Here is a 23,316-nt window from a genome sequence, read left to right on the forward strand (position 1 = left end):
TAGTTAAGCAGTTCTTCCCCATCACAAATGTTATTGAATATGCCTTTGATTTTTGCTGCATGAATGATCACAAGAGGATATATGCAGCAAGATAGAAAATACACAAAATTTCTCTTTCCAGTTGTTGGAACTGACAGTTGAAGATAACTTGTGCATCTACTTAAGTGACCCTAGCTAGGTTTTTACTGATTTTGGTGGGCATAGAATCATAGAATCGTTTAGGTTGGAAAAGACCTTTAAGATCATCAAGTCCAAACGTTAACCTACCACTGCCAAGTCCACCACTAAACCATGTCCCTGAGCACCACGTCTACACGTCTTTTAAACACCTCCAGGGATGGTGACTCCACCACCTACCTGGACAGCCTGTTCCAATGCTTGACAACACTTTCAGTGAAGAAATTTTTCCTAATATCCAAGCTAAACCTCCCCTGGCACAACTTGAGGCTGTTTCTTCTCGTCCTATCGCTTGTTACTTGGGAAAAGAGGCCAACCCCCACCTCACTACAACCTCCTTTCAGGTAGTTGTAGAGAGCGATAAGGTCTCCCCTCAACCTCCTTTTCTCTAGGTTAACAACCCCAGTTCCCTCAGCCACTCCTCAGAGGACTTGTGCTTTAGACCCTTCACCAGCTTTGTTGTTCTTCGTTGGACACGCTCCAGCACCTCAACGTCTTTCTTGTAGTGAGGGGCCCAAAACTGAACACAGTATTCGAGGTGCGGCCTCACCAGTGCCAAGTACAGGGGGACGATCCCTTCCCTGCTCCTGTTGGCCACACTCTTTCTGATACAAGCCAGGTTGCCATTGGCTTTCTTGGCCACCTGGGCACACTGCTGGCTCATATTCAGCCGGCTTTTGACCAGCATCCCCAGGTCCTTTTCCTCCGGGCAGCTTTCCAGCCACTCTTCCCCAAGCCTGTAGCATTGCGTGGGGTTGTTGTGACACAAGTGCAGGACCTGGTACTCAGCCTTGTTGAACCTCATACAATTGGCCTCGGCCCATCGATCCAGCCTGTCCAGATCCCTCTGTAGAGCCTTCCTACCCTCAAGCAGATCAACACTCCTGCCCAACTTGGTGTCATCTGCAAACTTACTGAGGGTGCACTCGATCCCCTCATTCAGGTCATTGATAAAGATATTAAACAGAACCCGCGCCAATACTGAGCCCTGGGGAACACCATTTGTGACCAGCTGCCAACTGGAGTTAACTCCATTCACCACAACTCTTGGCCATCCAGCCAGTTTTTTATCCAGCGAAGAGTACACCCGTCCAAGCCATGAGCAGCCAGTTTCTCCAGAATGCTGTGGGAAACGGTGTCAAAGGCTTTACTAAAGTCCAGGTAGACAACATCCACAGCCTTTCCCTCATCCACTAAGTGGGTCACCTTGTCATAGAAGGAGATCAGGTTGGTCAAGCAGGACCTGCCTTTCATAAACCCATGCTGACTGGGCCTGATCACCTGGTTGTCCTGTATGTGCCGTGTGATGGTACTCAAGATGATCTGCTCCATAACCTTCCCTGGCACTGAGGTCACACTGACAGGTCTGTAGTTCCCTGGGTCTCCCTTCTGGCCTTTCTTGTAGATGGGCATCACATTTGCTAATGTCCAGTCAACTGGGACTTCCCCAGTTAGCCAGGACTGCTGATAAATGATTGAAAGTGGCTTGATGAGCACTTCTGCCAGCTCCCTCAGTACACTTGGGTGGATCCCATCTGGCCCCAAAGACTTGTGTGTGTCTAAGTGGTGTAGCAGGTCACTAACCGTTTCCCCTTGGATTACGGGGGCTTCATTCTGCTCCCTGTTCCTGTCTTCCAGCTCAGGGGGCTGGGTACCCTGAGAATGACTAGTCTTACTATTAAAGACTGGGGAAAAGAAGGCATTAAGTACCTCAGCCTTTTCCTCATCCTTTGCCACTATGCTTCCCCCCGTATCCAATAAAGGATAGAGAGTTTCCTTAGCCCTCCTTTTGTTGCTGATGTATTTATAGAAGCATTTTTTATTGTCTTGTATGGCAGTAGCCAGATTAAGTTCTAGTTGGGCTTTGGCCCTTGTAATTTTCTCCCTGTATAACCTCACGACATCCTCCTAGTCCTCCTGAGTTGCTTTCCCCTTCTTCCAAAGGTCATAAACTCTCCTTTTTTTCCTAATAATGCCAAGTCTCAAAGGGCCAATTTCTTTCTGTAACACTTAACTGAAAGAATGAAATCCAGAACGGTTCAGAATTGACTGAAATCTCTTAGGTCCTGTGTTCAGGCAGATTGGTTTTGACAGTTTGGACTGACTGTGCTGCTCTTTTAAACAAAAATTTCTACATGAAGTAAATCAGACATTTAACAAAATTTTCCCTTCCCTTTTGTGACACCAAGTAACTGAACTTTGTTCAGACAAAATAATTTCTTCATAAATTCTTGCCCAAACATAGGAAAAGCTTTTTTCCTTCATCTTCTGTCCTGCAGCTGGATTCAGCAGGATAATGTCATTGCTCACCTCAGGCATCCAATTTCCAGACTGGAGGCTTAAGCTGCAGCAGCCTGAAAACCAAGTAATTTCTTCACCACATTAAAAAATATCTCAGTTCCCTGCATACAGTTATTAGGCAATTTTTCTGTAAACACTTCAGATCGCTTTAAAGCTTCACAGTGGCAAGGTGAATAATATGACTTCTGGAACAAAAGAAAAGGCAAATCCACTAAGTAACTCCAATATTGTGTTGCCAGCCTACCCCGAACCCAAGCGCCTCAAAACCCACCCAGCAAAAGGACCTTTCTAGCTAATAGAGCTTTGAGGCTCACAAGACACATCTTCATGAAAGCCCAGTCCCCTATTCCTCACCCAGACAAAATTCTTGTCTATACCAATGGAATATTAATCTTCAAAACCCACTGCAGGATCTGTCTGGGCACATCACCTTTTTGATTAGTTTTTCCTCCCTTTCTTTCCTAAGTTATTATGGAATCAAAGAAATATAAAGAAAAACCCGAAAAATCTGTTACATCTTTCTCTCTGCATCTGGTGATGTAATATGGTCCGTGGTTAGGAAATAAGTTCATTAAAAGAGTCTGAGTTCTTTCTCTTTCTTTTTTTTTTTTTTTTTTTTGCTAGAGATCCTTAAATAACTTATTGTCTGCACACTGCAATTTTAACTTCCCACAGAGAAGCCACTGAAAGCTAAAAGACTTACTTACTAAGGTTTCAAAGCCTCATATTCTGTAGTTGGCTAATGTTAGAGGCTTCTTGTGCAACTGAGTAGGTGCATTTGGGATATGCATTACGACGGGATCGCTTACTGGCTTGTTTTTGTTTTGGTTTGGTTTTCTGCAAGGCCCCTGCCCTTTTCAATGCACAGAAATACAACATTACAGGCTAGAGAAACAGCTCCACTGCCAAAAAAACAGGTTCAGGCAACCATGTCCTGTTTTTCAGGGACAACCTTCTACCATTAGTCACAAAAACATCAGTTGTCACTGCAGCACACTCCCAACCCTGGATTCATGTTCCAGTTTCCCTACCCAGACATGCTTTCTTGGTGCTGGAGCAGCTGCATTCACAAAGCGCCTCTGTGAACTGGCGCGTTAGCAGCTTGCAGCCCAAAGAGACAGTCTTGCCTCTGGACTCTTGTACGCCCTCTGTGCCAAAAATGTGGCTTGGAACACACCTGGCAGAAGTCATGTTCCCAGCTGCACATGCCATAGAATGGCCTGAATTGCACTTCATGTTTGATCACAATGTGTAAACGGGGCTGCAAAGGCAGGTACATTCAGGCAAACAGGTGAGCATAGCCAAACATTTTAACTTTGTAGATGACGTGCCAGCTTGCCATCCCTCCCTCGCTACCCCTTTGCTAGCACAGTCACACAACCACCATCTGCTCTGCTCCTTATTGCCCCAGCTACACTCAGAATAGTCATGAGGGGAAGGAGGTAACCCCAAGTCCAACCTCAGTGGCGTGTGTTTACAGGGTGAATTCTTTGGTGAAGTCAGGACTGTGCAGTGTCACTTTAGAGCACGTGTTTTACTGGGGTTCCTCAAAGGCACGCTGTACATGGTGGGACTCAGTGCGCTTACTTATTAGGTGGCCTTGAACTTCATGGGATGCATCAGAGGAGCCAGCAGTGTTAGAAAATCTAGAAGCACCTTACCTGTAACATGCAGCTAGCCTAAAAATTGGACTGCAAGTTCTTTATAGGCCTTCTAAGAAAAGACTTGGTTTACCAACTACAATTTAGCTACCCATTCCACAAAGGAAAACCTGGGCTTCTTGTCTTCACCTTGAACTCCCTATCCCTGGCAGGATTAACAGCTAATCTGGCTTCTTCAAGAGCCTAGAGTAACTCTGATCAGAGTTAATCTATGACATGATACTGAGGTGGCTGCAGGAGCTTGCTCAGGTCGCATTAAAAAGCAGCTGGTGTACTGTGCAGACCAGCGATTGTCAAGCTGTTTAGCCAGGGCCCCGCTTTTCTTCTGCAATAGTCGTTATCTTTGGACTGGCTGCCCAAAATAACATTCCAGAGATTGCTCCAGCTTGTTCTTCACATATCCTGGGATGAAATTCATCAGGCTTAGCTGATCTGAAAACATTCAACCAGCAAGAGACGGGAGATGAGGTTAACAAGAAATTAAGCTTTAAATATATATAAGGAAAATGTTGGTTTAGTACCCAAAGAGGAAAAGCTATTGATACATGATGCTAAAAAAATTATCTATTATCCTTGTTCTAGGAAAAATAAAAAAGCAATGTAGGAGCAGGTGGCAGGCATAGTAAATACTAGTGCAAAAGAGATTTGGGGGAAAGACCGAGTTTTGTGAGTACATACAGTGTTTTCAAGCTGGTTCTGTTTGATTAACTTCACACCAAGTTGGTCAGAGATCTCCAGGTGTTTCAAGGCAGTTACCTTACACAGTTTGCAGAAAGCAGGTGAGCCTGGCAGAGTCCAAATGTTAAAAAGCTGCCTGGGTTACTACAGGCAGAGAGTACCTAGGAATGGTTCACAGTTCAAATGAAAGGATATACTGAGTGGGGATCCAAGAGATTTGTGCTTTTTGAGATATATGAAGAAGACACACATTAATTTCACAGGGCAGAAAAGACAAATGGTGTTGTCTAACAGTGAGACAATTTTAAGACTGATCAAAATCCTACTGAAGCCCATGGAAATACTTTCACTGATTTCAGTACAAGTTGGGTCAAGCCCTTGGTTTAAAACAATGTGATTGCATTTACAAAAGATTAACAATACATAATGATCATATCATATTAACTAAGGGCATTGGAATAATTTCTTTTAGCTGGGTTAATCTCTGCTTAACCCTCTGGAATGGCATTCCAGAGGTTTGTGCAAACCATATTCAAAACAAGTCCTTCAGAAGCAGACCCACTTTATTAATGTTTTTGACCACATCTCTATAGCAGTAAGCCTTTGTGGTTCAACAGAACCTGGTGCACTCAGAGGTTTAAGGATGCATTTTGCAGAGAAAGAGCCTAATCACATTAATCCATGTGACGACAATGGCACAATCGAGGAGTTCAGTTGTGAATAAACAGAATTTAACTGAATCAATCTCAAGCTCAGACAAAAAAGTAATATTTATAGTAAATTATTATATCAACAATAAACAGTGCAATGATTGATGCTATGGAAGAAATGCTTTAAACAGTAGGAAGAGAAAAACAATCTAGAATGTAGGCCAAACTATAAGGCATTCAAAATGGAAAAAATCAAGGGGATAGCTCTGGGTGGAAAAGATAATGTGAAACAGATCCTCCTATGTAGGGGGACACCTAGAAAGATGGCAAGAGGAGAAGGGCAGGAGGCTAAGTGCATGTTTGCAATGATTTACAACAGGGAGGCCAATACTACACTCCTCCTTTCCTTCTAGCTAGCCCTTAACCCACAAGCTGCAAAGTACTGATATCATCCAGCCTTCCACATTTGTCACCTGCACGTTGCATAGTGATGCCCTGTCCTCATTTAACATGTCCACTCTGACTGCATGATATCGCCAGTGTTCCGCACTACCACATCAGTCTTCTCACAGTTGTCCCCAGTCCCATGGAAGATTCTGTGACCCTGACACAGATGTTTTCCCAGCTGGCTTCGAGGATCTCTGTGGTACCAATGCTGCAGCATCAATACACCCCAGAGCATGGCATTGCCACAGTACTGGTAAACGCAAACACCTGCAGCACCTTGTGCCACTGATATTTCTGTCTCTCCCCAGCACTGTCACCTCTGAGAACCCTGCACTGCACGAGACCAACACCCTTACCCCTGTGCTAGAAATATCCTGGTCCACAAGAACACAAGGTTTGAGTACCCCTATGACCCACCTTACCTGAGGCAGTGAATAACTAACTCTGTGTTCCTCACTGCTCCATGATGCCCACCAAGGCATCAGTACCTCCATATACCATCCCAGAGGTGATACTCTCCACTGACCCACAGACCTCAGATCCCTTGTGCTCCTCCATACCATTGCCCTCTATCAATGCCCTTGCTCTGCTGCTTTAACTTCCATACGCATTCTCTTCATAACCATGGCTCAAAGCTGCGTCAGGTGAGGTTCTGACTAGATATTAGGAAGCATTTCTTTACCAAGAGGGTGGTCAAACACTGGAACAGGCTTCCTAAAGAGGTGATCGATGACCCATGCCTGTCAGTTTTTAAGAGGCATTTGGACAACGCCCTTAATAACATGCTTTAACTTTTGGTCCACTCAGAAGTGGTCAGGCAGTTGGACTAGATGATCGTTCTAGGTCCCTTCCAGCTGGAAGTACCCTACACTATCCTATCCTATCCTATCCCTTTTATCCCACAGTGTTACTCAGCTCCAAAGGACTGGTACTCTCTTTGGTCTCCAATAAGCCCAGTAATCTCCCCTCCCTGATTGTGTCAATACCTGACTGCTCTCCTCTGTGTCCTTGCTATAGATGTTCTCCAGGATCTGCTCCGAGCCCAGAAGCGCTGACTCCCACTCCTGCTCCACATCAGTCTCCTTGCGTCCTGCAGGGCCAATATCTCTCCTGGGACCCAAAGGCAGCAGCAATCCCCTCGGGCCCCATGCCTGACAGCGCTGGCAGACGGGCAGACCCCAGGCCCTTTGGGCCTCAGTGTCCCCACTGCAGCATTTACACCTCCATCGGAGGCGCATCGGAGGCCCCCTCCCCTCACAGCATGGGCCGTGCTGGGGTCTGCCATCTTCCCGTCAGACTCTCTCCCTCCCTCCTATTGCATCTCCTGTCCCCTCCGCGTACCCCGTGGAGTTCGTACTCCCCTCTCTTTCCACCGTCCCACCGTGTCTCGCCGCATTTGTAACCCCCTCCCCATGCCACATCGCCTTCGTCCCCCCCCCCCCCGAAAATGTCCCACCCACGGCATCTAGTCCCCTCGTGCCCCGCTGCGGTTGCAACCCCCCCGGCTACCCCACGCTCTCCCACAGTGATCCGCTCACCCCGTGTCCCCTCAGACCTCGGTCACCCCCCAAAAACCTCGGGACCCCCGCGGTCCCCCCCCACCGGGCCGGGCCGCCCCTCACCTGCCTCCTCCCCGCCCGCGGGCGGCGCGGCCTACTCCTCCCGCAAGGCCGCTTCACGTCGCTATGGCAACCGCTTCCCGCGCCCCCCCCCACCCTCCGCGGGAGGCCGCCAGCCAATCAGCTCCTACCAGCAGGGTTGGGGAGAGGGGGGGGCCGGGAAGGCAAAACGGCCGGAGGTTCCGATCTACCTAGCAACCTGTTCTGATTGGCTCGTTCCCTTCGGGGAGGGAGAGGGGCGGGGCGCGGCAGGGCGTGACGGCGCGAAAGGGGCGGGGCGGAGGCGCGGGGCGGGGCGGGCGCTGCGGCGGGGTCGGGCGCGAGGAGGCGCGGCCGCTGCCTCCGCCGCCACCTGAGGGGAAGAAGCGGGGCCGCGGCGGCGGGACCCCGCGCTGAGGTAACGGCGGTGGGCCGGGGACCTGGGGCCCGAGCGGCGCGGAGCGGGGCGGGATGTGAAGATGGGCAGGGGGTTTCCCTCAGGGATGTGGGTTTTTTCCCTCCTCCCCACCCCCTGCAGCGGCCGCCTCGCTCGCCGGGGGCAGAGACACCCGCTCCCGGAGACGACGCTGGGGGGGGGGGCGGCCATGAAGCGTCCTCTGGGCGGGGGAGTGAGCGGAGCGGAGGGTTAAGTCCCCCGCCGCGATGCAGCGGGCGACCGAAGGACGGGGGATGCTCGTCCTGTCGTCCGCTGAACGACATGGAGGTGCTGGATCCACCCCCTCTCCCTCAGCAGCGCCTCGGGGCCGGGAGATGCTGGTCCCGTGCATTCCCGCTCCCCCCGTCCCTACCGGTGCTCTGGGAGACAGCAGAAGGGGATGCTCGTCCCGTGTGTTTCCCCTCCCTTTCCATTAGGGACCCAAGGGGAGGGGATGCGAATCCCAGGTACTCTCCCCGCTTCCCCTCACAGTGCGCTGGGGACCCGGGGAGAGGGACGCACCCTCCCCCCGGTTCTCCTTGCTGTGTGTGGATCCCGAAGGAAAGGGGACGCGCTGCCCTTCTTTCCCCCAGCAGCGCACTGGGGACCCGAGGAGAAGGGGATGCCGTTCCCCCCTCCACACACACACACGCACCTTTTCTTCTGCAGTGCACTGGGCACCCAGGAGGTTGCTAGTCCCACGCTTCCTTCCTTTCATGTTGCAGTGCGGTAGCAGTGACCCGGGAGGAAAGGGATGCGAGTCCCATGCACGCCTCCCTCCCCCTTTTCCCTTTGCAGTGCAGGAGGAACCCAAGGGGATGCTAGCTCTATCCACATACTCTCCTTTTGCAATGCAGTGGGAACCCAGGGGGAAGGGGTGCTAGTCTTATGTACATATATCTCCTTCCTTGTCCTTTGCAACGCAGCAGGAATCCAAGAGGATGCTAGTCCCATGTGTGCACTTGTTCCTTTTACCTATAAAACACAGTGAGGATTCAAGGGGAAAGGGGATGCTAGTTCAGTCTGCACCCTGCTTCCTCTTCCAACTTCAGGGATGATGGCTAGCTCCCCCTCCAGTTCCTTTAGCTTGCCATGCAATATGAACTCAAATGGAGAGAGATGCTAGTCCTGTCCCTCCACATACATGGAGAATCTCACCAGAAGGGTTTCTGCCTTTCTGTCCTCCTTGCGGGGAGTGGAGCAGGGACTGTCATGGTGTCACTGTGCGGAGGGAAAGGGGAAGAGGAGGTACCGTGCATTTCTTCATTCTGCCTTGAAGTACAGTGAGGAGGAGCATGGAAGAGTGGGAGCGTGTAGCATGTGCCTTCTTTCCTCCATGGACTCCTAACTGAAATAGAGGATTTGGAGGTTTATGGTGTGGTTCTCCCTTAATACATAACAGAACTGAAACAGGGGAGTACAGCAGTGGAGTTTCTTTCCCACTGACTAATTAAAATGGAGTTGGGATAATAATGTATTCTCCTTTTGTGCCTTCATGTGGGTGGGAATGGGTTGGGGAAATGCTGCCAGTGTTTGTATGCAATGAGTGAGTTCCTTTCCTTTCTTCATGATCAGAATTGGGTGGGGAATGACTAAGGTGACATTCTCCTCTTGTCTTCTCACTTGTACAGGAGGAGTCTAGTTTGTCTTTTTATCACCCCATTTCTCTGGGACAGGTAACTGTGAATTAATCCACCTATATACTTCTTTCTAAAGTTTTATGACTTTTTTTCTCATTGCTCCCCTAGTAACTTTGAAATTTATTTGAAAAAAAATATTCACTTCTGGGATTCAACCCTTTAATTTCATTATTTTCAGTCTTTATAACAGTCATCTATGCATGTCTTAATTTATCCTTTACAGCAGGAATTGAATGGGCTTCATATGATTATAAATAATTAATACATAAATCTGTAACCACACTAACAAACTAGCTGTTTCCTACTCCTTTTGCCTGCAGGTTTTTTTGCAGTGCCTTGGGGTAGATGGGTAGGTATCCCCTCCTCCTCTTTTATCCTCAGTGTCATCGAAAGTGTTTTGTTTTGTTTTTATATACATATAAAAATAACCACAAAATTTCATATGTAGAGGCTTAACAAAGTGTATACGGAACTGGATCTGTGGTAAGAAACTATCTTGACACAAAAGATTGCTTATTACAGCATTCATCTGTCTACACCAATTAATAGCTCATCTATATACTCGTTTGCAAAACTTTCATCTCCTTTCACAATGATATGGTTGTCTTTTTTTCTTAATTTCACCTAGATTTTTTTTTTTCCCTGTGAAAGGGCAGTGCATGACAAGGCTGTATAATTTGGTGTTCTTTTCTGGCTCTAGAAAATATATTCTCAATTTCCTTTTTGATACTATATTGTAATAAGATCTTGAGCATAAAATGGAAAATTCCTGAAAGAACATGATGAAATTTTTTCTGCTTTTTGCACAATTAAAACTTTTTGTGGCTTATTGAGTCCAGGTATTTGCATGTTTTTTTCAGTTTGAGGTTGTGGGGAAGTCAGAGGATGGGTGGATTTGTTTGGAGTCTCTGCTTTGAATGTCATTAATATGATGATTTGTGTGAAGTGTTCTTGGAGTTTTTCCCAAGATTCTAGATCCTGACCTGGGTTTGTCCAATGTTTGTGCTTCCAGCTTTAACACAATACCTGGTGTGAGTACAGTTCATCTTATGTTGCTTCTGAACCTCTCTTATGAAGCGTTATCTACCGATCACTGCTGGAACGGCACTTGAATTACAGGGAGCATGCTAAAAAGTCAATTCCTAATCCACACTACAAGTTGCCTTTACTGAAGTTGTTAAATCAAGTCTTTTGGAGTTGGTGGCCAAAGTGTTTGGGAAGAAGAAAAAAATTGCTTGAAGCCAGTGTTTTGGAGATGACAACGAACTGAAAAGGCTTCTTTTCCTGAGTTTGGGAAACTATTAGTAAAATGTCCAAATCAAAAGGCCAGATTCAAAGGGGATTAGGCACCTTGTACAAAACTAAGTAGGAATTGATTTTTGTCTCTCTATAACTTGTAATTTCCTTGTAATGCTGGCCTCGAAGATGGGATAGTGCAGGTCTTTGGTTTGGGGGTTTTTTTGAAAGAGGCACCAAATTCTTGAAAAATAAATCTGAGAAATGGCATCCGTAGATCAGAAGGACATAACTTTTCAAGGCCATATGAACTTGAAGTTGGACTGAAATCAGGTGTGGTTAGATGTAGCATGTCTTAAATATTGTGGCTAATTTTGATCTTTTAAATTCAGTGTGTTGACTGCTCTTCACGGCAACGCTTGCTTGCTTCAGAATATAAGCAAGACACTGTGATTTGAGCTGTGTCGGCTGGTTCTACCACCTAACTTAAGGTGTAGATAGTTCTCTTTTCTGCATTTTTTTTTGGCCATGTTTTGGTTTTCCTAGGTTTGGAACAGTTTTACTATTTATATTCTTTATGTACTTCAGTGCTGCTTCAAACATAGATTCCCTGTCAATAACTGTGAGAGAGTAAGCAGCCTGTGAAAGCAAGTTGTCAATGAACTTAAATTAACATGGTTATGTTTAGCATCTTGGTCTTTTTCCTATTTGCATGTTTGTTTTTACCAGCCTGTCTCGAACAGCTACAGCCAAAAACATTGCCTCACATGCTCTTAAAGAGAAGCACAGAATTGTTTAGCTTGGAAGGAACCTCTCAAGATTATCTAGTCCAACCCGCAAAGTATATGAGGGTTTAAAGAGGTCTATGCTATTTAATTTTTCTGACCATAAGATGGGCCTATGTAAACAAAAGCGTGCATACATAACTTTTTTGATCAACTGATAGCAGCAGAAGTCTGGTAATTAACCCTTTTGTATCTCTTACTACGTTTGCATTAGGGAGAAAGGAAAAACTTTCTTCCTCTCTGAGGTGTAGAATTTATTTCTCTTCCTCAGTATCGAAGGAGGAACATTACTCCCTCAAGATTGGAAGTCTGTTCAAATTTGTGATTGCCTACTCTTGGGAATATTGATGAAGTACTTGGGGTCTTCTGGTTCAAACAAAATTTCTAAATTCCTGTTACCTTTTTTAACATTTTTTTTTAAGTAGTTGGTTAGAGACTGAATTTTGCAAATTTCATTGCTATAAGACAAAATTGTTTTAAGAAAAGAGCCTCTTTGTACTCTTAAGACTGTCAACTTTTTCCATGCTTTAGCCTCCAACTTCAGAGTTTGTTTCAACAGTCAATGAGCAAAATATACTGAGTCCCTGTTCTGCTTGTTCCACTCCAGCCCCTTAGTGCTGAGAAAATGCAGATCCACCCCTGGGGAATGATTGCTGTTTAAATTGGCCCTATAGGTAGAGTGGAACTGGCAGAGCAACCGTATGTAGCTACCTTTGCAATTTCCATCTTCAAGAGTGTGTGCAGAAAGGGGTGGTCAAAGAATGCTGTCTTCTGGCTTATCCTTAGCTGTTATGATGGTTTCTGGAGAGGAAGATATGAGATACATGTGCAAGTAAAATGTGTTAGAGACAACAAAAAAGCTGTTTACAACTAGACTAAAATTACATATTTGAACACAGGTAGCCAAACCACGACTGTAGCTTGTTGGGCAAAACAGTAGTCTTCAGTCCTGCAAGCTGGGACTTGTGTATTGGTGGTGGTGACTGTTTTGTTTTTGTTTTATAATTATTCAGCAGAAGTTACAAGGCCATGCAACTAAAGAGATGCTATCGATGGGAATGTACCAGTGGAGATGCTGAGTCATAAATAGCTTGGTTTCAGCATGGTCAACAATTGTAATGCTCACATGGTTAAATTTAAGTGTGGGGTTTTCTAAAAATATTTCCTTCATAGTAAATACATTCCCCATTTTCACTATCCTTTTTGGGTAGAGTTTTACAGCATACCAACTTTTTTTCCGTCAGAAATAGTCTGAAACCAGGATTAAAACTTGTCAGGGGACCCTCTAGTCTTGCACATGAGAACTTGAAGCAATTTGTCGGCCAGGCTATTTAGAGCTAAAATACTTTTGTCAATTACAAGGCATTTTACTGTATTGTTTGTTGTTTTTTTTATTCTAGGTTACCTAAGAAAAGAAGAACATAACTCGACTGCTGTTCTGTCACGATGGGGTCAATTGTGTGGGAATGTGGTTAAATATTTTAAAACCTTAACCTAATACATTCTATATAATACTGAGAAAAGAAAAGGCAAGATTTCTCACACGTCTGTCTCAAATACATCATCTTCTGGACTGAGCTAAGAATGTTGCATACAAAGAGTATTCCAGTTGTGAAGAACCTTAAACGTGGACTGAAAATATTGCTGTTGAAGTGAAACTTGAGGGTACATGAGGAGTTGAAAGAGCTTTCTGACTGGGCTCAATAGCTGGCCCCATTCCCAGTGTGGAAGGATGGCTGTTAGCTGGATGTTCTGTTACCTTTGGCTTTTGGATATTTTGGTGCGGCACACAAGAGGGCACAGTTTATTTTCTTGTGAGCCCATCATCTTGCGCATGTGCCAGGATCTGCCTTACAATACCACCTTTATGCCTAATCTTCTGAATCATTATGACCAGCAAACAGCAGCATTAGCAATGGAGGTAAGACTATTTTTTTCAGCAATATATATGTTTTTGGCCTTTAGTTGACAAATAATCGGTAACAAAATCCAGGAAGATATTTATATTAGAAATAAAAAATGAAAAAATCCAGATTGTTAATAACTTAAATATAAAAGACAAATACCACATGCATAAGATGTATTGTAATATATACTAAAATATTCTATGACTGCAAAATTTGCCTAATTTAGTATAACCGAGTGTGAAATACTCTGGATGTGTTTGTATGTTACTCTGTTACTTTAAATATTTAGACAGATCAAGAATGCATATTTTGAATGGTCTGTCACTTAACTAAATGCCAGAAAAATAGCATACTGAACAATGAATAGAAGATTTTTAGTTCTGAAGACTACATTCTTTGGTAGCTTTGTAATACTTGGACTTTTCTTTCTCACCTAAAATTTGGTGTGAAGAAAATGAGAATAATAAGACATACAATGAAAATAATGGAAATTGCTCATTTATTAGTACTGCTTTTCTCAGCTGCAAGAAAGGCTGTTGTCCTGCACAATTTAGTTAACCTGTTTCGGTTCCATATCCTGGTAGACAAGCTTTTAGACTTGCACTTTCTTTGTTATAATGGTACCTTATTACTGTTGCCACTATTCCCCAAAACCTTCTTTGGACTTACACGTAATCATTTTCTCCTTTTTAAAAAACTGACACGTTGCCACTGATATTTGTCTAACCTTTCTTTGGAGAACTTTCTCGATGGGGCTTCAGCCACATGCTTACTCTCTTTTTATCTGTAGTCTAGTTTATACAAGACTTTTTAAGTTCACTTCAGTCTGTTCTCTATCCTGCCACCCTGCCTAAGGAGTTTCCTTACTTGGTATTCTGTGATATGACTAAAATTGATGGAAATTCAGAATATTAGGCAAGTCTAGCTGTCAGCCTGTTCAAATTTTCATGAGAGATTTGTGCAGATTAGGTTTATTTGGATTTTTCAAGTGCTTGGGAATCCTTGCTGGTAGATCTGTGTTGCTGTACACTGAGAACAGAAAGAGTAATCATATGTTTTTATCTTTGAATGCTTTTCCTGACAATATAAAAACTTAATTGTTCTTGTTAAATAATATAAAGCCAAGCCTTTATATAGTCTTTCTATGGAAGAGTTGTGAACCAGACTTGACAGGCTTTTTACTGTAAGAAGAAAATAGAGACTCCTACCCTTGAATTTGCTTTGTTTGAAAGAACTATGGACTTGCATTTCAAGGGCTCATTTGGATGTGGCCAGGGATTTCAATTATACTAAATACATAGCAACAGGAATGACTTCTATTTTAGAATTGGTTCTGGTAAGTTCTGAGGACCTTTGATGATCTAACTGTAAGGAGGAAAAATAAAGCCAAAGCAAGTGAGCAAGTTTAATAGGATAACAGTGTGAACAACTAGGTGTGTACAAACTGTTTATTTCATCTTTGAAAGGTGGAACTTAGGATATTAATGGAATTGTTGAAACCAACTGGATTGAAGACTTCTGGGACTTGGCTTGTGGAGGTGTGGAGATAGTGGGCTTTGTTTTTGCTGGGTGGTTGGAGAAGCAGATTATCAGTGGAAGGCTTTGGGGATCTGTGCAGTTCTGTATTTTCTTAAATGACCTAGAAGAGAACATTAGCAGTAAGATGAGAAAGCCTATTGATACTGTTGTGAGTAACTTAGTTAAGGTCAAATCAGAATAAGAATTGTAAAGATTGAGATTATGTAAATTGAGATTATTGTAAATTGAGACTATGTTTGAGATACATTGAGCCATAAAATTGTTGAGGACATTCAAAGTGATAAATATGTATGTGTTGGGGGAATAATATTCTTCACATCAGTGGTGGAGGTCAGCTTATTTCATTGGATTTACGATGGTTTGCTCTATTGTAATATGAGTTGAAAGCTTACTGAGCAGTAAGAAAGCCAAAAGGCAAATCAGATGTGGAATAATTAGGAAAGGAATGAAGACCAGACGTTGCAGTGGTGTTATATAATCCTGTGGCTCACAAATAGCTGGAGTGTTGTGTAAAGTTCTGAGCTATCTCAAAAAATGTGTGTTTGAACTGAAAGAAGTCCAGAGAACAGGAAGAATGACCACAGGCTTATGGAACATATCCCATAAGGAGGAGTGTTAGACTATGGCAGGGTCCTTTAGCCTACTTTTAAAATAGAAAAAAAAAAAAACCCAACCCAACAACAACAACTACCATCATAATTGGCATGCAAAGGTTTATAGGGATTGACTGTACACTGTCTCTTCTAGCGCAGGAACTAGGCTCCATCAAATCAAGATGGTAGACTTGCTAGAAGCCAAGTCAGAACAAAGAGGAAGAGGTGGTTCTTCAAATAGCTGTCAGTAAAGCTGTGAAACTCATAGACAGTATTGTGGATGCAAAAAGTTTGAGGAGACTGGACCATAGCTTGGAACATAATGCTGCCAATGGCCAATGAGGGTGACTAGGTAGAAAAAAAACACCTCAGGCTCTTCCCCTTGGCAGAAATTGTCACAGGCTGGGAGAGCATTTAGGGAACGTAAGAAATGGCCTGCTCATGGTCCATCTTGCCAAGCGTTCCATATCTGCTACTGGCAAGAGGAGGTACTGTTTAGGGAAGGGATGCAAACCTCTTGTCTGTGGGCTGGTTCTCTGGTGCTTCCCCAGTATCCACAGTCCCTGAGTTATGGATGTTAGAGGGTAGTCCCCTGCCTGTTCCCTTTAGTATCATTTAGTGCAACTATTTTCAATGAATTTCTCTAAATTATTTTATGTATATAATACTGTCAACCAGTTCACTAGCCACCGTGTGAAGAAGTACTTATTCTCTAACTTGTTTCAAACCAGTTTCCTGCCAGTTTCATTTAATAACCTTTTGTTCCAGTATCATGCAATATTGTGCTGCAGTTAAACCCTCTGTTACACTTGTGATTTTGGAAACCTCGGTTTTATCCCCCAGGCTTTTCCTCTCCAAATTGAAGTGTTCCAGCTGTTTGGACTTTCTTCTTGCAATTCAGCTGGTTCATTCCTGTAATTTTAGTTAACTTTCTCTGTCCCTTTTTCTACCCTTGTCCTCGCTGAGGTGTGGAGATGAGAATGGCACACTAGGGATTTATTTATAAATAAAATCACACTTTTTGCTGCTAATAGCTTCCTAGTAATGACCAACATTATGTTAACTTCTCTGGCTTTTGTTGCATATTAAACCAATGATTTCAGAGAACTGTCAAAAATATAACTTTCACTAACAGTCTGTTTATGTCCACTGTTGGAAGCAGAGCAGTAATTATATGGACCTTCAGTCTGAGTCAGAGTAACTGGTGTAATTGTTCTTATCTTTGTAAAGTAGCTTTCTGCTACAGAGATAGAAACAGTTGAGAAGCGAATGTTACTTCTCTGCACTTTGTGGTATAAAGCTCAACTTAATAGCATAAATTAGCTTGCACTTGCATGAAACACTGTGTTGCTGCAATTCAGGTACTAGCTCAATGCCAAAGCTATTCTTAAACTTAGCATGGGTGCATTGGTGTTGTGGGTGTATGTATAGTACTCCCTTCTGCCAATATAATTAGCACATAGGCCAGTGGTTTCAGTCAGGGGGTGAACTATGGGCTGCTTTGGAATGCTTCATGAAAAATGGTGAAGGCCATGCAAGGAAACAAGGCTATTATCAAGCTTAAAATCACTATGCAGTGGCCTGCGCCTCCATGGCAGAGTTTTTTAGGGAGTTGAACAGGAAAAAAAAGAATGAAGAGGCACAGGTTTTCCTAAATATATTTCCACTCCTTGTATTAGTCTAGATTGCCCCTTAAATCTGTACTTAGCAAGAAGGAAGTTTTTGTTATTTGGCTTTTTAGAGATTATTTAATGTTGCAGTCAAATGGATGGAGCACTCAAATTTTGAACTGAATGGAGTCTATTAAAACTTGCATTGTGACATTTTCTGGTAAATATCTCTCATCTCCAAGCCCTCCCAAATAGCTGTGAGCATAAAATAATATAGCAGCCGAATCAGTCCGATTAATCTTGTGTATTGGGGGGGGGGGGGGGGGAGGGAACCTTGTAATTCTTACAGTTTTTCAGTACCACTTTTTTCCACAACAGTTCCTAATAAAGCCCATAAGAAAAATTCAGCTTGCTTGTACTGATAGAGTACAATACAAGAAAGAATGAAGGAACTGTTGAACTTCAACTTCATTGAAGGAACTGTTTAAAAACTTACTTATTGTTATTTCTTGAAAACTCAAAAAATCAGTTAGTTGCCCTTTTGAGACTTTAAGCTACTATGATTCCTTCATAATTATAATAAAGGCTAATAAGTCACGTCATCAGTGTCATCTTGTTATGTTGCAGCAATATTGGTATTAACCTTCTTGATTAAACAAAGTAAAATAGAATATGACATCAGGAGTCCCTCTTGGTGTATATTGGTCCATACTGTAACTGGTTCCTATGTCTTTCTTTACTCCTAGGAAAGATAATGCCTTAAGCTTTCTGCTGTGCTACATCAACAAGGCCTGCTTTAATCCGGGAAGACTGAAGGGAGGGCTTTCTGTGTTCAAGGGCCTGGAGTGTTATTTTACTCCAAAGTACCTCTAAAGGGGCTTACTCCTTTTGGTAGAGGACAAAACACCAGTTGTGCTAGTCCAACCTCTGCTAACACCCGCTTGGCTATAGCAGAGGCTAAAATGAGAGTCATTTTACATCTGCTTCTTTCTAAAAGGAGTAATGCTGGTTAATACGGACTAGCACGCTAGTCACGGCAGAGTATGGAGACAGGAGATGCTGGGTGTAAAGGGCAGGTATTTTGGGGAGCCTGCGGGCAGGCTGAGCTGTCCGGGCAGGCGCGGAGCTGGGAGCTGTCCTGCCCTCCAGTACTGCACAGTGGCTGCCGCTGTGCACAGCGGGGGCCTCACGATGCCTGACTCTCCGGGGTCATTCCTTTTATGTGCTCCATGCTGTCGTGTAGAACGTATTGCAAGGTGTCTTGAAAATTTTCTATAATCTGCTAGCAGGTTGTTTGATTACAATAACCATTTAGCATAGTCTCTCTCAGCTATGCTGTTAAAACTTCCCTCTAAATATGTTCATGATGACAGTGTGACATTGAGATGATGTTGCACTGTGCTGCTGCCACAGTTCTGCTGTGTTACATAGATCGTGTGCTGAATGAAGCAGTGACAATCGAGAAGTTAAATTACCCCTATCCCCCTGAGGGATCTGACCTTGTTTACCCACCTCTTGGAATATTATTGCTACCATATGAAGAATTATCTTCTGTCCCTTTTCCACTTAATATTCCTTTGGCCTTGAAGGATTTGCTTATGCGTAAGACTAGCAAGCAGTGTTTTTTATCTGCCTTAATGCAATTTTTGTAGACAAATATGTTTATCAGAGAACATGTAACTTGGTAGCCTGTTGGAGCCTGGGAGCATGCTATTAAAGCTTTTTGTCACTGATGAAGAGAGGTGGCTTAATATGATGATTGCCAGTCTTTTTGCAGTTAAATGTACTGCCAGCACTTCCTTCTTCTTACCCTGTTTTTTATGGAACCTCACAAATGATGCTAGGCATCAAAGAGGATTTAAAGGACAGGAACCAGACATAGTTGAGGGCTAAATGGGTCCCTCTGGGTGAATGCAGAAGCATTGTCTTTTGGGATTATACTGGTGGTCAAATGCTCCAGAAATGAGATGATACAGTCACCATATGGGCAGACAAGATAACATGCTATTTATTCCTTTGCACTCTCTCACAACTTCCATTCCCATTTTGCATATCAAAAAAAAGCAGCAGTAGGGACTTATGAATGCACCATAGGTAGGTTGGCTAGTGTGTAGGTGGGAGATGCAAAGGGGGAAATAGAGAAATCATGTTATCCTGCAGTTGATTTGTTTTTTTGCCATGTGAGGGAGGTAGCTGGAAGGGGAGAGGAGTAATGTTGACTCATATGCTCCTACTCCATCAGCGTGGCAGGGTTCACCAGCTGGGAATCATTGGATTAATCTAAATAAACTATCCAGTCATGGAGTTTTGAATACTTAGAAGCAGAGCTAGTGAACAGTTAATGGACTTTGTCACAGAATATGCAACTACAGGTGTGAAGACACATGATTTTTCATACTCTTTTTTTTGAAATCTAGTGGCTTCTTGCTTGTACTGATTCTTGCAGAGGGTAATGCCATTGACCTGCTGCAGAGCAGAGTGCGTGCTGCAAGATTTGCATACCCTTGCTAACTATATTTCTGTGTGTATAGCACAGTTTCTTTTTTGTGGCAATTTTTTTTTTCTCCTCCCCGCAGTGATCTTTGGAGTCTTAGTTAATTTTTTTGTCTTTTTTTAAGTGGAAAAGAACAGGAGTATGCTTAAAAATGGCCTCAACAGAAGACATAGCTATATTTATTCCCAGCCTGGTCTTAGCATCTGGGATAAGAGTTAGGCATTTTTCCAGTATAGGTAGGTTAAGTGTTAAGTGGCTCCTTTTAGTGGTGTTTCTCAAACAGCTTTTCTATCAGGTGTATATTACTACTGATTTCAGGTAATTGGGGTTTGGACTCAGCATGGAATGTTGTCTCTCAATTCTTGATTTGCATAGTGGCCAGGGACAAGTGTGCAAAATTCACAGATCTTGGTTTATGTGATTATGATTCCTACCCTCCTTGGAGCTGGGAGATAGTGCTGCCCCATTCCTCCTCCTATTTATAAGTGATTTTTTTGGATACAAGTGGGAAGCATCTTTCTTTCTTTCGCACTCATCAGCAAGGATGGGGAGAATGTAGGGTGGAAAATACTTAACTTCTTCCCCTCTTAATTTGATATTTATTCCTTTCCGCCCCCCCATCTTCTTTTGCCTGGCCGTGCACTATATCCTCCTAAACCTCAGCACTTTTCCTTGGCTTTCTGTATTCTTCAGTTCTGCATCCAAAACTCATAGAAGAATATAAAGCTAATGGAAAAGTAGGTTTTAATCAGCTGATGTTTTGTAAGCACCCTAATCTTAGACACTAATTTGCAGTAAGGATTAATTTTCTCTTTAGTGTGTAAGATTATGATGCCTACTGAACAATGGAACTGTACATGATCATAAGAATGCAAGCTGTGCACCAGCTGATTAAAGCCTACTCTTTCATTAACTTTGTATTCTCTTATTCTGACTCTGACTTTTAACCTTAGAAATAGTCACGTAAAGATATAGATTGGTTTATTGTGGAACCAGAATGTCTCAAAGCTAGAATTGCAAAGATGATTCTGTAGACTAGCAGCAAAGCAAAGGAGTGCCTGATAACACACCGCTTAGAAGTTCTTGCTTTAGGAATACCTGAGGCTTGTCTGTTTGAAACACATCAGCTTGTGGTTTCAGTCTTGACCTGTAAAGGGCATGAGTGTTGTGCAAAAGTGGTAGAAATCCTGAGTGGGTAAGGACAATTTGAGAAGAACTAGAACTGTTACATCCCTAAAGAGATCCATAAAAAAGTTAGTATGATCTGACAATTTTGTAAAATGAGGCTTCTGAGGAAGCTGTTTCTTGAACATAGCCTTAGGTGGTGTCATATTAGGACCATCAATTCAATCCTTTTCACATTAAGGTCCAGTGAACTTCAAGATAATCTGAATGAATATTAAATATTCAATGAATACTGAAGCATTTAGACCCTTCGGACAGGAAGAACAGCCAAGTGAGATAATTGTTTGCATTCAGATAGAGCATAAAGCTATGCATGTGTACCTGCTTTGAAGTTGGTAGAGGCTCAAATAAGTAAGAAAGGGAAAGAGCCTTGTCTTTTGGCTAGAAATCTTTTGAAGCAGTTAACCCAAACAGAGTAATGTCCAGGAACAGAGGCACAAAAGATGGACTTTTTGGCTGTGTTGCCTGCAGCTTTTTGTGTTTGGGAAAGCATTGCAATTCTGACAATCAGACTGTCAAATACAGACTTGCTAGGGAAGGTATTTGTCAATGTGGAGGTACCCACACCCACAGCAGCAAACCAAATGATTTGAGGACCTAGATCATACCTGAGCATGTGGTCCATCTTAGGACAACAATCAAAGGGAATATGAACTATAACTAGCATTTTAAGGTGGAGTGGATGCTTGTTTAATTTGAGCAATTACGATGGTGAGTCTCCAATTTTTTCCTCTGGGGGCCATATCATTTCACTTCAAGAAACCAGATAAAGGTATTATAGTGCTATGCTGTACAGAGCACCATGAAAGAATAGAGTACTAAAGAGATGCTTCTTTCTAAAAGGAATACAAAGAACACAAGGGTTAAAACTTCTCCATGTAGATAATTAGTGCTCAAATAGTAAAGCTAGATAGCAGGTGTAAGAAACCCTTACTTTCTTCTGCCTGGCTAATAGATGTTCTCCAGAGAATAATTTCAGAAATACTGTTTTCTAGTCTTCTATGTTTGTTAACGAGAACAAGATGCCATATGAATATTTTCAAAATGCAGACTAGTAGTGAGAGAGAAAATGAAGAGAAGTAGGGTTTGGGTTTTTTTGTTAAATCAATAAACTACTGCTTGCACATTGAAGATGAACTCTGTCACCATGTTCATATTTTCTTGAATAAAAGATTAATTCTGAATGATGATTCAACTGGAAATATGGAAACGAAGTTTAGCCTTAACAGTTTAGTGCAAGCATATGAAAAAAACATTAGTTTTATGTAATGATTCAGTTTAAAGTGAATGATCTACATCTTAATCAACATCTATTCACAGTGGGCTTGTTTTCAGGGTCATGAAGGCAGATGGCTCTGCATTGTGGCTAATTCTGTAGCATCTGGTGTAGGCTTAAAGAGGAATTATTAGGAAAGGTGGAACACACATGAATTTATTTTGAATAGTTAAGTGACAATGTACTTTATAGTCAGTTTTAGCTTTATTTCTGCAAGTGTAAACTCAGAAGCAAAGGAATGTTGTGTGGGAGCATTAAGGGAATATTTGTCTTACTATTTACCATTCCTCTTACCTACCACAAGTCTACAGACATTCATTCCTATCTTTGTATGCTTTTTCTTTACCTTAATCAAAATCAGCCAGCTGATTCTCTTAGATACAGCTATTGTGGGACAAAAAACATGTTTATATCATATATTCTATGCTGTAGTAGTACAGGTTAGTATTTGTTACAGTGACTAGACTTAGCCTTATATCTAGTAGTATGTGTAACTCGGAGGATATAGTTCTGCTATATTAGTACTGAAATAGCTACCTTGTATTCTGGATGTACATGCATTAGATTCTGTCCCTGGCAGGGCAGAGATCTAGCGTGTCTGCTATAGAATCAAGTCAACACTTCTGTTTAGTCCAAGTTACTACCTCTCTCTTCCCCCTTTACGCTCTTCTGATACAAAGTTTATTTAGATATCTCAGTTATAATTTGTGAGCTGACATAATAGGTTGGAAGCTCTTCAGTTTTCTGTCCTTTAGACTTACCATTCTTTCCAAACATGTTTTTTTGTGTAGAAAGTTGTCAGTGATGTAAATAGTGGTGGACTACTTAAAAGTTGTGTGGCTTCACTAGAGTGTGCTTTTTATTTTGCTGGTCACTTGGAAATGGTATTTTCCTTGCTTTCTCTAGTGTGTGATGATGGTTCCAGTTATAGGATAGTTGGATTCAAAAAGAAAGCCACAACAGATTGACAAGAGGAGAATAAGTATGGAGTAACAACTTAGGCATCAAGGAGCAGTTGTCATAAATTTTACCATTTGTGTTGTTGGTATGGCTGCAGTTTTCTTCTTGTGGTGATTCTAGAGAAAGTTAGGATGGCTTTTGTG

The 23,316-nt window shown here is 42.8% G+C and overlaps 2 protein-coding genes across 2 annotated transcripts in view; one reads left to right on the forward strand and one right to left on the reverse strand.

The window, feature by feature from the left end:
- Positions 1-7,591, reverse strand: part of FBXO16 (F-box protein 16) — a 36,972-nt gene extending 29,381 nt beyond the window's left edge. The window contains exons 1-2 of the mRNA XM_075049808.1: positions 7,537-7,591; positions 6,901-7,004 (exon numbers count right to left, since the gene is read on the reverse strand). The gene's annotated coding sequence lies outside the window, so the exon portion shown is untranslated. The remainder of the gene's footprint in view (positions 1-6,900; positions 7,005-7,536) is intronic.
- A 257-nt stretch (positions 7,592-7,848) lies between these two features.
- The window catches only part of FZD3 (frizzled class receptor 3), a 64,430-nt gene continuing 48,962 nt past the window's right edge, over positions 7,849-23,316 (forward strand). The window contains exons 1-2 of the mRNA XM_075048884.1: positions 7,849-7,930; positions 13,010-13,530. Of these exons, the coding sequence (XP_074904985.1) occupies positions 13,342-13,530 (189 nt within the window). The 5' untranslated portion in view covers positions 7,849-7,930; positions 13,010-13,341. The remainder of the gene's footprint in view (positions 7,931-13,009; positions 13,531-23,316) is intronic.

The sequence above is a fragment of the Buteo buteo genome, chromosome 17 (genome assembly GCF_964188355.1).
Source record: "Buteo buteo chromosome 17, bButBut1.hap1.1, whole genome shotgun sequence".
Classification (NCBI taxonomy): Eukaryota; Metazoa; Chordata; class Aves; order Accipitriformes; family Accipitridae; genus Buteo; species Buteo buteo.